The sequence below is a fragment of the Acanthochromis polyacanthus genome, chromosome 1, assembly GCF_021347895.1.
Source record: "Acanthochromis polyacanthus isolate Apoly-LR-REF ecotype Palm Island chromosome 1, KAUST_Apoly_ChrSc, whole genome shotgun sequence".
In the NCBI taxonomy this organism is placed as follows: domain Eukaryota; kingdom Metazoa; phylum Chordata; class Actinopteri; family Pomacentridae; genus Acanthochromis; species Acanthochromis polyacanthus.
This window is the reverse complement of record NC_067113.1, coordinates 38,935,193-38,950,008: the sequence shown is the minus strand read 5'-3', so window position 1 is coordinate 38,950,008 and position 14,816 is coordinate 38,935,193. Positions and strand designations below refer to the sequence as shown.

At 38.3% G+C, this 14,816-nt stretch overlaps 1 protein-coding gene across 1 annotated transcript in view; it reads left to right on the top strand.

Moving 5' to 3' along the window:
* ptprb (protein tyrosine phosphatase receptor type b) overlaps positions 1–14,816 on the top strand; it is a 49,339-nt gene that overhangs the window by 720 nt on the left and 33,803 nt on the right. Inside the window, exons 2-9 of the mRNA XM_022212222.2 lie at positions 4,239–4,623; positions 8,677–8,814; positions 9,586–9,726; positions 9,856–10,116; positions 10,186–10,452; positions 11,787–11,903; positions 12,024–12,170; positions 14,129–14,246. Of these exons, the coding sequence (XP_022067914.2) occupies positions 4,239–4,623; positions 8,677–8,814; positions 9,586–9,726; positions 9,856–10,116; positions 10,186–10,452; positions 11,787–11,903; positions 12,024–12,170; positions 14,129–14,246 (1,574 nt within the window). The remainder of the gene's footprint in view (positions 1–4,238; positions 4,624–8,676; positions 8,815–9,585; positions 9,727–9,855; positions 10,117–10,185; positions 10,453–11,786; positions 11,904–12,023; positions 12,171–14,128; positions 14,247–14,816) is intronic.

Sequence of the window (14,816 nt, the reverse complement as noted above, 5' to 3'; positions counted from 1 at the left end):
GACCAATGTACCTAAAAACTCAGACAGGGCTAAAAATCTGAGATGCTATGAGGTTATTTTTGAGAAATCAAGTTTTCTCAGTGTTTCAAAAAACATTTCTACGTGCAACTACCAAATAATCCACATTTTTCTTTAGAAAATAAGAATATTAAAGATTGAAATGATACGTATAAATGAAGTCAGTGTTAACACCACAGTTCTTATTTTTAGGCAAAAAAAAATAAGAAGCGACTTCTGGAGATTCTGTTTGCTTTTGAACTGCAAATCACATTTTAGAGCGCTGATCTAGTGATAAAGCAACCAAAATATTCTTATTTGATGTCATTTTTATTCTATATGGAAACAACGTTAGATGTTATACTAAAAAATGCAGCATATTTTAAACAACAGATGTTAAAGTTTTCAGTAGAAAACCAACATTGTTACAATTTTAATATTTTTTATATTAAGTGTTACGGCCACATAATAATGTCAATTATAGAAAATAACCAGACCTAAATACTCTTAAACATGCTAACTGTGGAGAGAAAATCAAACTTTATTAAACTACAGTATTTATAATTCTAAAAAGGATTTTGAGTTTTATTTGCTTGAAACTTTAAAGATAAACGAAACAGAAAAAACTCAAACTGTATTTTCGACACTTTCAGGTAAAAGTTTTGGTTTTCTAGAAGATTAAAACCAAAATAAACTCATAAAATCACCACCGTTTCAGCCAGTTTTCATAAACCGCCTCCTACTGGTCAGCTGTGGAAACTGCATCAGCAAAACAGCACTAGAACATTATTTTATTCCTGGTTCTGCCGTTGGGTTCTATCATTGATGCACGTTTTTGTTGTCCAACAATTGTATCGAGACAGACTCGTTAAAGGTAGAACATTCAGTGTTTTTGTTAGAGAAGGTTCTACTATTAAATGTCTACACAACAAAAAAGAAGGAAAGATGTTCTCAACGGAACATTAAAAAAAACATCAAGATGTTACCAAGATCTCAGATGGCAGAACGTTCTTTATAAGATGGTCTTGTTTGCCTTTTTGTTGATGGAACACATAGAACATTCTTCTTGAAGATGTTTCCACAGTGATACAAAGAAGGATGTGCTTAACGGAACATTTACACTAAATGTTTTCATTATGTTCTTGAGACCTGATATGACAGAACGTTCTTTAGAAGACGTTCCTGTACTGCAAGAAACGGTCACACTATGATGTTCTGAGGACGTTTTTTGAACATTGCTGAGAGAACACGTTATAGAATCTACAAAATGTTCCCACAATGTTACATGAAGAATGTTCTCGATCAATTTTGAGAACGTTAGTGTGTAACGTTCCAATATTTTTAGGATATCTTTTAAAAAACTTTATCTACTTTTAAGAAGAACATCCACCCGAAAACATTACTAGAACTTTCTCGGAACATCTTCACCACAAACTGATTTCAGCCGAGGTGACCACAAGGTTCCAGAGATTTAGAGAACCAACTGTTCTGACAGATCAGGTTCTAAAGAAACTAAGTTGGAACCTTTTGTTGTCATAAATTCAGAGGATTGTAATGTCATTAATGTTCTGAGGACGTTTTGGAGATGAGAGAACACGACATAGAATCTATAACACGTTCCACAGTGTTCCTCAGGGTTCTATGATAGCAAAGTTAGAATGTTCTCAGTGCAACACTCAGTTTTGAGAGCTTCAGGGCGTCACCATTTTAGACTATCTTTAAAAAACGTTATCTACTTTTAAGAACGTCCACCTGAAAACATTGTTAAAACTTTGCAGAACTTTCTCAGTTTTGAGAACGTTGGGGCAAAACGTTCCAACAAGATTATCACCAAACTTTTTCAGAATGTCTTCAGTTATTTACAATTTAAGAAGAAGAACGCTGAGAACATTAGTAGAACTTTACAGAACTTTCTTTTTAAAACAAACTGATTTTAGCTGAAGTGACCACAAGGTTCTGGAGATGAACAGAACCTGAACAGAGCTACCTGGTTCTTGTGGAACAAACTAAGAGAACCAACTGTTCCCTCATAGATCAAACTAAAATGGAACGTTTTATTGTCATAAATTCTGAGGATTGTAATGTCATCAATGTTCTGAGGAAGTTTTGGAGATGAGAGAACACGACATACAATTCATAAAACGTTCCACCATTTCAGAAGAACTAAAATTTTCCTTTAGAAACTACAAGTAAACTTCTCACTGAGGACATCAGTAGAACTTTACAGAACTTCAGCAGAACGTCTTTGGAACTAAATGACATGAGTTATTGGGATTAATGGTTTTATTCTTGGTTCTATTTGACTGTATTTGATGTTCCTACAGAACGTTCTGAACCTGATTTAAACTCAGAGGTTCTTTAAATAGACGATGAACTGAATTTGCTGAAATCAAAAACCTTTAATTTATTCTGACAGGAACCTCAGGAGAACGTCAACAGAAACGTAGCTGGATAAATTATTTAACGTTTAATTTTTTTAATTCATCAGTTTTCTGCTGCTGATGTGAATAAAAGTTTTGAAAAACTCATAAAGGCGACTCAGTTTAGTTCAGAAAACACATTTAAAACAAAGTTCTCTAAAATGAGATTCAAGATAAATCGTCCTTATAAATCTAAAAAAGAAGTCAGGAAGATTAAACAAACGATCGGAGGTTTAAGGCTTTTCTGCTGTGTTGTGTCTCGCTTTGCTGTTTTGTGTTGTTTTTTGTCAGGTTCGTATTGTTTTTCTGTCTGGTTTGTGTTGGTTTTTTTAAAAAGTTTTTGTCTGATTTTAGTCATTTTGTGTCTATTTTTTCTGTTCTTGTTATTTCATGCTCAACTTGCGTTGTTTTGAGTCTGTTTTTTAATCTGATTTTTCATCTTTTTTGTCTCTTTTTGGATGTTTCATGTTTGGTTTTTGTCATTTTCTGGCTGGTTTGTGTTATTTTTTGTCTTTTTTGTGACACTTTGTGCCTGGTTTTTGTCGTTCTGAGTCAGTTTTTGCCATGTTGTCTGTTTTTTTTCATTTTGTATGTGGTTTTAAGCCTGTTTTGTCTGGTTTTAGTTGTTTTTTGTCTGGTTTGTGTTTTTTTGGTCATTTTGTGTCTGTTTTTAGTCATCTTCAGTCTAGTTTTAGTGATTTATGGCTTGTTTTCTGTTGTGTCTGGTGAAAACTGAACCTCAGTGAGGACAAACCGCCCAGAACCTGTTTGGGTTAAAGGAAACCGACAGATATTTCTGGCAGCTGTTCAGATTTAGTCTGAGGTGTTTCTGACTTTAACCTCCTGATTCCTGAAGCTTTCAGAACAATAGGATCAAAGTTCGACTCCACCCAACGTCCAGGTTTTGGAAAGGAGTCTTTAGACATGAAAGCAGCCATAAAAGTTTGTTGTTTCCTCCTTAGAGGAGATAAAAGATCCTCAAACTTTCCTGCAGGAACATCAGGAAACTCAAAAACTGAACCGAGTTTGAAGGAAAACTTCAACCCAAGTTGGTTTTTCTCATGAATCTTTATCAAAAATCCAGAAAAAAACAAAAATCTGAGGAAAATCCAGACGTTTGTCCAACATTCAGACTTTATAACTCAACCTGCTGCACCTTAAACAATATTTAATATGTTTATCATCTTCTGACTCCTATTCAAGCATCCAGATGTTTTATTATCAGTTACTTTGATTAATGTACACTGTAAAAAGTCCATAAATAAACTGTTAAAGTCTGAAAACAAGGATCCCAAACATATAGACTAAAAATTCCAAAAAATGTGAAAATAATGGTCGAAATCTGTAAAATAAGGTTATTTATAGTGGATTTAAACATAAGAAAATGGTATATTTTTTCTTACACAATAAAAAAGATTAAAATTAATATTTATAAAATATATTTGATAGGATTTTTTAAAATTTTCCACTGTTATTTTATGATTAACAAGTAAAATAACACCTTTTTATGTCATTTTTAGTAGATTTAAATACAGTCATAATTGTCCATGTATTCAGTTTTTTCTGCTACTTGCTGCCAGATTTTCTTTTTATTTATTTTTTAATTTTTTACATTTAAACAGCCCAAAATTTGCTGGTGAATTACATTAACTACCTAAATTTGTCTTATTATTCTGAATTTAAACACATATTTATACATAGAGCTGCTTCTATAAACTTCTGATTTCACATATTTGGTCGGTTATAATTTAATATGTATTCTTAGAGCTGGTTTTGTTCATTCCTGAATATTTACAGATGATTTTTCTTTCCTCTCGTCAGGATTTGGTCGCTCCAGCTCCAGCAGATGAACTCAGATCTTCTTCTTCGTGCAACTTCTCGCTTTCAGAACCAGAATCCGGTCTGGACTCCGTATCCGTGACGCTCACGACGTCCGGATTCGGTTGTTCCTTCGTCGTCTCGTCTCCAGACGCCGCCACAGATGAAACCGACTGTAGAAGAAGAAGAGAAGGAGACGGAGGAGAAGATCTGGAGACCAATGAGATCAGAGAAGACCATCTGGGGACCAATCAGTCGGTCGAAGCTACCAGGAAGCCGATGGACGTTTTCACCTGTTGGTTAAATCACCTGGAACCTGGAACCGAATATCTGCTCCAGGTTCAGTCCAAGAGAGATGACGAAGCTGCAAATACTACCGTTCAGACCAGTGAGTTCATCCAGATAAAACAGAATAACTTTTATTTATGCAGCAAAACTTCACCTTCTACAAAATGCTAAAAAAAAAAAAAAAAAAAAAAAAGAAAGCTGCAAGCAGCGTTGGTCAAATCCTCGCATCCTTTCTAGTCAGCAAATCCAAGCATGTCCAGTAGGTGGCGCTGCAGCTGTGACTCTATATCAGCATATGGATGCGATGAGGCCTGGACTCTGATCAAACATGTAAAATATGAGGCAGATTGGAGCATTTACAGGATAGTTAGACAGCACTTCCTGTTTCACGGCGAAACGTTAAAATCCAGGGGTCGCCATTTCCACACCCTCAGACTGTTGAGGAACATTTTGGTAACTTTTGATCCCCCATTCCTGGTGTACATCTTGGCCAAATTTGAACTGCCTTGGAGTTACCCCATTTGAGTTTATAGCTTTTAAAAATGTGCAAAAATTGGTCCAAAATGGTCCAAAATATGACATATACTTCAAAATGGCCGACTTTGGCATGGATGTCAAATACGTTGTTGTGCGTCTTGATGAGTTACATATGCCTGCCAAATTTCATAGCTGTGGGTGACACATAATGGCCATAGTTCCCGTTTCAAATTTTCCAGGTGGCGCTATTGAGACATTTTGACTTACACCTGTACAGTTCCCCTAAAATATCAAATTTTTCTGACGAGCAAATTTACACGTGTTTCAGAGTATTTTTAGGCCTTCAAAACTGCTACTTTACATGCAAGAGAAAAATGTATAATAACAAACCTAACAGCTAAAAGAGGGTTCTACACAGCTTTGGTGATCGGACCATAAATGTAGAAAAACAGAACAAGTCGGATCATAAAGTTCAACAAATCCCTCCTGCATGTCTTTTCATGAACTATTTTTGCATTTATGTAAAGATTTTCAGAGATTCAAGACTTTATATTTGTAGAATATGTTAATATTGCTCTGCCAAGGTGGACTTACGTGACGATTACTGTTGGTTTGTCTGTCCGTCTGTCTGTTAGCAACATTACTCAAAAACAGACTAACGGATTTAGATGAAATTTTCAGAATTTTCAAAACAAAAGATGCCCATTATTACTGCACAGAAAGTGACAAAATGTCGTAATTTTGGTGATTTGTTGGAACGATACCATGGCTGTCCAACACGTTTTCCGTACATATCATTTATCCTCACTCTGTAGAATTGGACATTAAACAGATCTTTAATTTCGTCTCTTTGACCTCGTCGTGTCTGTCGTTCAGCTTCCCTCCTCTGATTAGCTGCAGGAACCCACTGACACGAAGTGATACCAAACCCCACGATTGTGTGTTTGTTGCGGGTTGACACTGGCCGACGTCCAGAACAGAAGTTGGACCCTCGGAGTGTATTTCCACCGTGGGCTGAGCTCCGGCTTCAGCCATTTCCTGCCTCCATTGTTCCTTTGTTCTGTGGGAAACACTGGAAAAGGGTGTGGGGTGTGTATGTGCAGGAGTGTGTTGTGTCTGTGTGCGTGTGTTGTGTTTGTGTGCTAATGTGTGGGCAGCGTTGGGAGGAAACGGCACCCAGTCGAGTCCCGGCGGTAACCTTCTCGGCGATGCAAAAACACTTGTCCCGAGGCGTTTGTGGCTCCTTATCTTTGAGGGCAATGCCGACTGTTACATCCACTGACCTTTACTGCAACACAAAACCTCTGGCAGAGTATTTTTACCTCGTTTAGCTCCTCAAGACGCCGCCGCAAGTGTTAGCGGAGACCTCAATGCTGTATTAACTGACTTACAATACAATAACTTAAGCTTTTCCCACATTGTTACAGCAGCAAAGAGGAAAGTTCACACAATGAGGAAATATCAGCAGGAACTAACAAAAATGACCCACAGTATATAGAAGTAGTAGTTCAGGTTGGTCCAAATTCCTCTGGATTTAAATAATATCATCATTTGGACTCAGGATGTCCCAATCAAGTTGGTTTTTTTTGTCTCCGATCCCATACAAGTCATTTAATATTTCATATCTGCAGATACTGAGTCCTAATCTAAAACCAATTCTATCAATAATACACACTTTTGTCATTTTGTCTTGTTAGGGTTTTTTAGTTTTGTTGTTTTCTATCTTTCTTTTGTTTTTGCCATTTTGCAGCTGTTTTCTTCATATGTGACTGTTACGGCCACCAGTGTTGGTGTGCCGTCTGGTTGCGGGTGGTTTTCTGTTGGGCCTTTTGGTGGGGAGGCTGCATGTGTGGGTTCAGCTGTGGCTGCTCGAGGTCCCGTTTACACGAGGACGCTTGCAGGTAAAAACGTCAAAATATATCAACAAAACACCCTATCATTTATACGAGGACGGCGTTTTGGGGGTTAAAAACGCAAAAATTTGAAACCGGCCTCCAGAGTGGAAAAGTTGAAAACTCTCCGCCGTTACGTTTCCGTCTAAACAGCAAAACGCAAAACTTTGCCGAAAAAAAACTTTGCTGAGATCTGACCACATTGCGTACGCGATTACGTCACGGTGCTTTGGTTTGTCGGTCGGTACAAGGAAGTAAAAAAGATGTTTTTGTGGCTTTGTAGTCCAAAGTGGTTCGAAGCAGTAGTTTGACCTCTTCGTCTGTCCAAACAAAGTTCTTCTTACTAGTCGCCATCTGACATTTACCGCGGTGGAGATCTGAAAAGGGAGATGGTACACATGCGCGTAGACATGGTGGAGTTTTATCACAGTGCCACCTAGCTGCCTGGCATGCATAACCAATCGAATTCCACACACTATAGAGTCACCGTATATACGCAGATTTCCTTCAAAACCGCTCGTCTAAACGTGAAACAAAAAGTGAAGACAAGACGCCACTTTTGCGTTTTCTGTTAAGATGGTCCTCGTAGCCTATAAACGTAGCCTGAGTCTCTGCAGCACCCCAGCTGCCACTCATTGAATCGTAACAGTGACTTTGTTTTTTTTTAGTGTCATTCTGTTGTTTTGTTTCTTGCTTGTGTTGCTTTTTGTCATTCTGTCTCACGTGTGCCATAGTGAGCTGGTTTTTGTCATTTCAGTTCTTTTTTGTTGTTGTTATTTTGAGTCTTGTTTCATGTTTCTGATGTTTTGTTTTGATCTTTTGTGAGGTTGTCTCACTTGTGTCATTAGGTGTGTGGGTTTTTGTCGTTTTCTGTTGTAGTTGTTGTTTCAGTTGTTTTATTTGTAGTAATACTTGTAGTTAATGCAGTAGTTGTTATTGTTGTACTTGTTGTAGCTGTTGTAGTAGTAGTTGTTGTTGTTTGAGTTGTCGTCAATACCTTCTTTTTTTAAAATAAAAAAAGGTCCACATGTGGACTCCAGGTCTTAGAAAGTTCAGGAAAAGTCAGAAACCAGCTCAAGCAAATGTAAAAAATTACTGTGAAACTGAGGAAGTTTTGGAGGATTTTTTACTGTTTCAGTTCCATAATATTAAACTTCAAAAGCATGGATTAAAAATATGTGTTGGGAGCACGAATACTGCATCAGATTGGGTTAATTATGAGGCATAGAATTCACAGATGTGTTGCAGCTTTGAGTTCATCAGTTACGTTTGTACCGTTTACTCTTCAGTCTGACTGGACATAAACAGCGACTGTAACTCCAGGACGTGTTCAGACTAAAGATTTACATCCCAAACATCAGGTTTGTTCCTCTGAAGTGATTTATCTGTTTTCAACATGGAGTTCAGTCGTAGCAGCAGGAAAAGGATCCGTTTGTTTTCTGGTCATCAAAGTCGGAACTCTGCTGGGAGAGAATCCATCAGGTTGACCTGTTTTTTTTCCCACAATGCATCTCTCTGGGGTCTGACAGCGTTAATTGTGGATGTTTGTGTCACCAAGAACCAAACAAACATCAAGTTTCTGTTTCCATCGCCACTCACTGAGGTTTGAACAGCAAGTTAGGAATCAAAGAGAGCTTCCATGGACATCAGAAATACGATATATATTCAAAAGTAATCATGTATGTCAAAATATCTGGTTAATGCTGAGTATATGAGGTTGATTTACGGCTTTATCATGGATTTAAATGTGGTGTAAGAGTGTTTTTTGTTTTGTGTCGTATCAGAACCGTCGGCGGTGCTCGGTCTGTCGGTGACCTCCAGCACCTCCAGCAGTCTGGGACTTTCCTGGCAGGCCGGCCCAGGCAGGACGCAACGTTTCAGGCTGCAGCTCCGAGAGACTCCTCAGAGCCCGGAACAGTCGGGTACGTCTGTCACAGCAGAGAGAAGTTTTTGTCTCTTTGTGGTTGTTTTTTCTCCTCATACTGCAGATATTAAACTGTTTCCATGTTTTCCTCTCTACTCTGCTCATCGTCTGTAGAAAGATGTTTCACCATGCTGAATGTATCTCCAATAACTCCCTCCTCTGTTCACTGTTTCTGAGCCATGCTGCATTTATTTATTCATCCAGTAGCTTTGATTTTCCTCTCATTCTCTCTGTGGAAACACTGCCTGCAGTTCAACCTGAAAAACTGATTTTTTTTGACAGATAATTGTGGGTCACAACTGATTCAGTCATGGAGAATAAGTAGAATGAAGTTATTTTCATGAAAAAAATCACAATTTTAAAATTTTAAGTGTATTTTTTGCATTTTTTTTAACTTAATATTGCACTTGATGCTCTCACAGACAATTAGAAAGTCTAAAATTTGAATTTTTACAGTTTTTGACTGATAAATGGCATCATTTTGGCAATTTATTTTTCTTTTATTAGACCTAGAGTGCATTTTAAACCTACTTTTAGCAATAATAAGCATGAATTTGCATAAATTAGCATGTACAGATGTGGATGACGTTGGTGATTCTGACTTTTCATTTTGACTCCTAAAGTTTTAATGTTTTTCTTAATGAGTTTCCCTTCAGCCCCAGCTAAACTTTTTGTGTTTACTGTTGAGTAGCAGGATGCTAGCATACTAGCATGCTAAGCTAAGTCGCTAAGGGTTGTAAACATGTGACCTTCTCTTGGTCTGCCGCAGGTTTGCTGAAGAATGAGACGTTGGAGAGCACGACGACGTATCACACCATCACCGGGCTGTCACCGGGGCGATGGTACAACGTTACCGTGGTGACGGAGGCCGGCGAACTGCAGAGCAGCCGGACGATCGAGGCCCAGACAGGTAGAGAGAGAGAGAGAGAGAGAGAGGAAGTAGGAAGGAAGGAAGGAAGGAAGGAAGGAAGGAAGGAAGGAAGGAAGGATAGATAGATGGAAAGAAGGAAGTAGGAAACATCTCTTCTGTCTTCTTTAGTGCCCTCTGCAGTTTCCAACATCACCGTTGACGACAGCAATGGCACGAGTTTGCAGTTGTCGTGGCAACGGCCCGACGGCGACCTGGATGCACTTGTCGTTGCCGTCTCCTCCAATCAGACGAGGGTCTGGGAGATGACTCTGCCTCCGAATGCCACCGAGGTCACCGTCCATCAGCTGACTCCCGGCTCAGCCTATCAGGTCGCTGTGATGTCCAGGAGTGGTGGGTTGACGAACCAATCAGAAACCATCGGCAGGACAGGTGAGATGAGGAAATTTAAACTGTCCTGTATTTAGTTTCGTCTTCATCTTATCTTCTTCCTGCTTTCAGCTCCGTCGGCGGCGTCCTCCCTCTTCCTCTCTCCTTCCCCCTCCGGTGGCCTCCTCCTGACTTGGTCGCCTCCTGTTGGTCACTTTGAGAACTACAAGCTCTTCCTGTTCGATGGCTCCCAACAGTTAGTCAGTACCACTGTGGACCGGGACGCAGTAAAGTACAGCTTCAACAGGACGAGGCTAACACCTGGAAGGATGTACAGAGCGATGCTGAGGGTGGAGAGTGGAGGACTGATGGCTGAGAGCAGCTGTGAAGGTTCAACAGGTCAGAACACAACAGAAAAACATCAAAAATATGTACAACTGCAAAAATACACAATAAATATATTTATATATAATACAGCAGAAATATTGCAGTAAATATTAAACATTCACACAGTACATCATATTTTAGTGTACAAACAGGACATAAAATACTACAAAGCAGCAGAAATGTATTGAAAATCTATGTTTTAAAACTGCATAACATAAAATAAACACAGAAAGTACTACAGAAAGCATACTATTTACAATATCTAACTATTTACATCTGAAGAAATATATCAGTGGGTACTAAAACATAACTACTAACTATATATTACAGGAATAAATGTACAGACAATATACACAATTAGCACAACAAAATCATAGGAAATTCATACATACTGTAGATTACTGTAGAATCATATATATATATATATATATATATATATAGCTTCTAAAATATAGAAATACAGAAAGGTATTTAATGCTAAAGCAACAGTAACAAAATATTTTGAAATACATTACAGAAAGAAAGCACAAAAATGTTTGACATGAAGTTCAGAAACTTTACAAATCAACATATTTATATCAGCAGTAGTAAGGTATACTAGCAAACCTTTGCTAGTGGAGAAATATTGTACATATAATAGAGAAACCAAAATGTATTCCAGAAAATATACATTTGCCCAAGAAAACAAAAAAAGATTATATAAATAGTATACATACTGTAGATTCATGCAAAGATGTATTATATAAAATATATCACTTCTATAACGTAAGACAGAAAATACCGGAATGTAGCTTGAAAAATATTTCAAAGGAAAATAAGTGTACAGCCATGGTCATAAGTTTGGACACAAGTACCATGACACTTGTGAATCTTAGAAATACCACAAAATTGTCACTTACAATATGAATACCAGTCATAGCCATCAACCAAAATGAAATATATTTCATTTTGGTTGATGTACTTATACGATTAAAAAGTGTTCCTTTAATTTTTTTGAGCAGTGTATTTTGTTCCAAAAATATGACAGAGTGCAGAAATGTATTACAAAATATATGCTAATGGACAAATACATGACAGATAATACAGAAATCCACAAGTACATATGTGATGGTAAAAATAAATTAGTATATTTTGATATAGACATGTTATCAGTCAATTATACATGTCTATATTGATATAGACATGTATAATTGACTGATAGCATTGATTATTATGCAAATATTTGACCTAAAACTGAAGACATAGTACTACATAAATGCATATAGTTTTACTGCTACAGAAAAACTACTGAAGATGTGAAGTTTGTACCTGAACTCACCTGATTATGTATTATTTAATCTCTACAGTTCCTGCTCCAGTGGTGGGTGTCCACATTCGGCATTCAGGTGAGACCTCGCTGAGCGCCATGTGGAGCCACGCCCCCTCTGGGTCACGTGACAGCTACTTCCTCACCATTGGCCACGGTAATTACACCACACACCTGAGTCAGACATCAACACTTGTGAAAACTTCAGATAGATGATTTGAATCTTTATCCAACAAAACTTCCAGCTGGAGGACTTTTCATTGCTGCTGTTTCGCAGGTAACATCACCATGGATACCAGGGAGGTGGAGCCTAACATGAGGGAGTGCACATTCAACGTGCTCACACCTGGGAGACGATACACTATCACTGTGATGACCAGAAGCCGGAACCTGAACACCTCAGTGTCTGTGGAGGGCAGGACAGGTGTGTTTTTGTCTCGCCTTGTGGGGACAAAACTTGTCCCTTGATGAGGGCCCTATAAAGCAGGTCCCCACATGGTACAGTAAATGGCAGGCCCCCTCATGGTAAAGTATAACGCGATTCCCCACATGGTAAAGTATAACGCAGGTCCCCTCATGGTACAGTATAACGCAGGTCCCCACATGGTACAGTATAACGCAAGTCCCCACATAGTGCAGTAAATAGCAGGTCCCCACATGGTGCAGTATAACGCAGGTCCCCACATGGTACAGTATAACGCAGGTCCCCACATAGTGCAGTAAATAGCAGGTCCCCACATGGTAGAGAAGATTTTTTCAAATTTATTTGATTTTACCTGAAAGTGTTAAAATATTCAGGCTGTTATGGAATCAAAGTGTTCAGTATTAGATTAGTTTGAAAAAGGACACTCCAGAATACAGTAAGTTAATTGTGTAAATTTAAGTATGATGCATTATCAATGTCAGAAACAACTCATTTTAAATCCATCAGTTTTTATTTTTGTATTTTAATAATGGTAGAGTTTTATGGGAGATTATATTATTTCATAGTAAAATGTAAAACTTTTTGTCACGTTCCATAATTAACACTTAATATGACATTTCTTAAAACCGCTGTTATTTCATAATGTACGTATAAAAAGTGGCATGTATGTAATGTAACCAAGAGTCATAGAAATGTTGTATCACATCATAAATATTACCGTATTTTCACGACTATAAGGCGCACATAAAAGTCTTAGATTTTCTTCAAATTGTGCGGCGCGCCCTATGGTGCAGTGCGTCCTGTGTGTGTTGTTGTTGTTGTAAGGCGGACGTAGACCAGGTGGTTTTTTCCACGCATCACCATCGCTGTTGATCTGTGACTCTATGCGTGCCCATCTCACAGCCGATGTGAAAAAACAAGTGAAGCAAATGAACTCTGAGCTTGCTGTCATTCCGGGAGGCCTGACAAAGGAACTCCAACCGCTGGACATCGGTGTGAACCGGCCGTTCAAAGTAAGGCTGCGAGCGGCGTGGGAGCGATGGATGACCGATGGAGACCACAGTTTCACTAAGAGTGGAAGGCAGCGCCGGGCGAGTTACGCCACAATTTGCGAATGGATTGTAAATGCTTGGGCTAACGTGTCTGCTGGCACTGTTGTTCGAGCTTTCGCAAAAGCCGGCATCATTTCCGAGGCGCCGCACGGCACGGAAAGTGACTCTGACAGTGAAGAAAGTGAACCTGGCATGTTTGATGGAGGTTCAGCGCAGCTGTTCAATTCAGAAACAGAGGATGAGGACTTCCATGGGTTTGATTGATGACGATTACCGGTAAAAAAAAAAAATGTGAATACCAAACTCAGTTTTGCTCCCGCTCTATTTTTAAATACGCACACTTGTGTGCTTGTTTTATCTGTGTTTTACCATGCCCGCACCTATTGATGATTAAAAAAATGTTAGTACTTTGTAATCAATACTTAAATAAAGCACAACCAAACTCAGTTTTGCTCCGGCTCTATTTTTAAATACGCACACTTGTATGCTTGTGTGTGTGTTGTTGTTGTAAGGCCGACGTAGTAGAGGACACCATGAGAACGTTAAAGGGGGAAGTGTGGGCGTGGATTGTATATAAAACCCTCGCCATATAATCAGGTGCGCCTTATGTGTGTTTTAAATACAGTAATGGCACACATAACTGAGAATGCGCCTTTTGGTACAGTGCGCCTTTTGGTCGTGAAAATACGGTAAATCATTGCCATTATTTCCAAACTTTTACCCATTTTTCCAAATGTTTTGATGTAGCCATAAAACCATTTGAACAGATTATAACTATTTTAAATAAAACAATGAATTCAAATCAAATATCTAATAGTAACATCTTTTAAGGATAGATTTTTCAGTAGTGGTTTCAAGTTTTTTTTTTCATCTTCACATGCTAGTGTATAATTTTGTGTTTTGCAGTTCCGATGGCATTTCGTAAAATCACTCTGAGCAACTCGGGAGTTGACAGCCTCCAGGCATCATGGGAAAAACCACCAGGAGACGTGGATTCGTACGCACTGACCTTGCTGCAAGACAGGTGAGTTATAGTATATTTGTGTGTGTCATTTAGCCTAGCTTAGCACAAACACTGGGAACAGGTGGAAACTGTTAGCCGAGCCATCATGTCGGCTCAGTAGAACTGAGCTGACTTTAACAGTAACCTGTTGGAAGCACTTTATGACCAAAGTTACATTCTTTCACCTTATTTGAATAATTCTTTAAGTATTAATTTCAGTGAGATATAATGGATATCTAATGAACTTTCACGGACTGACCTTTCCAACAATACTAGTTGTTTGTGTGCAACAGTGTTGAGAAAAATGATTTTGAACTTACATCAAATTTAATCATAGTTACAGCTTTGCGTCCATCTCTACACACATTAATCATGTCTTAGTTCCTCTTGAACTTATCATTGTGTAGATATATTAATACTTAGATGTTACTATCCATGTAACACACTCATTGCATAGGCATTGACATAATTTTGTCTGATTTTGCTCAATCTGTAATTAGCCTCTTGTACATAAACACTTAAAGTAATGACAGCTGTTTTTTTTGGCACCATCCACATATTTCAAACAGCTTCTAAGTCAAACAGTTTCCC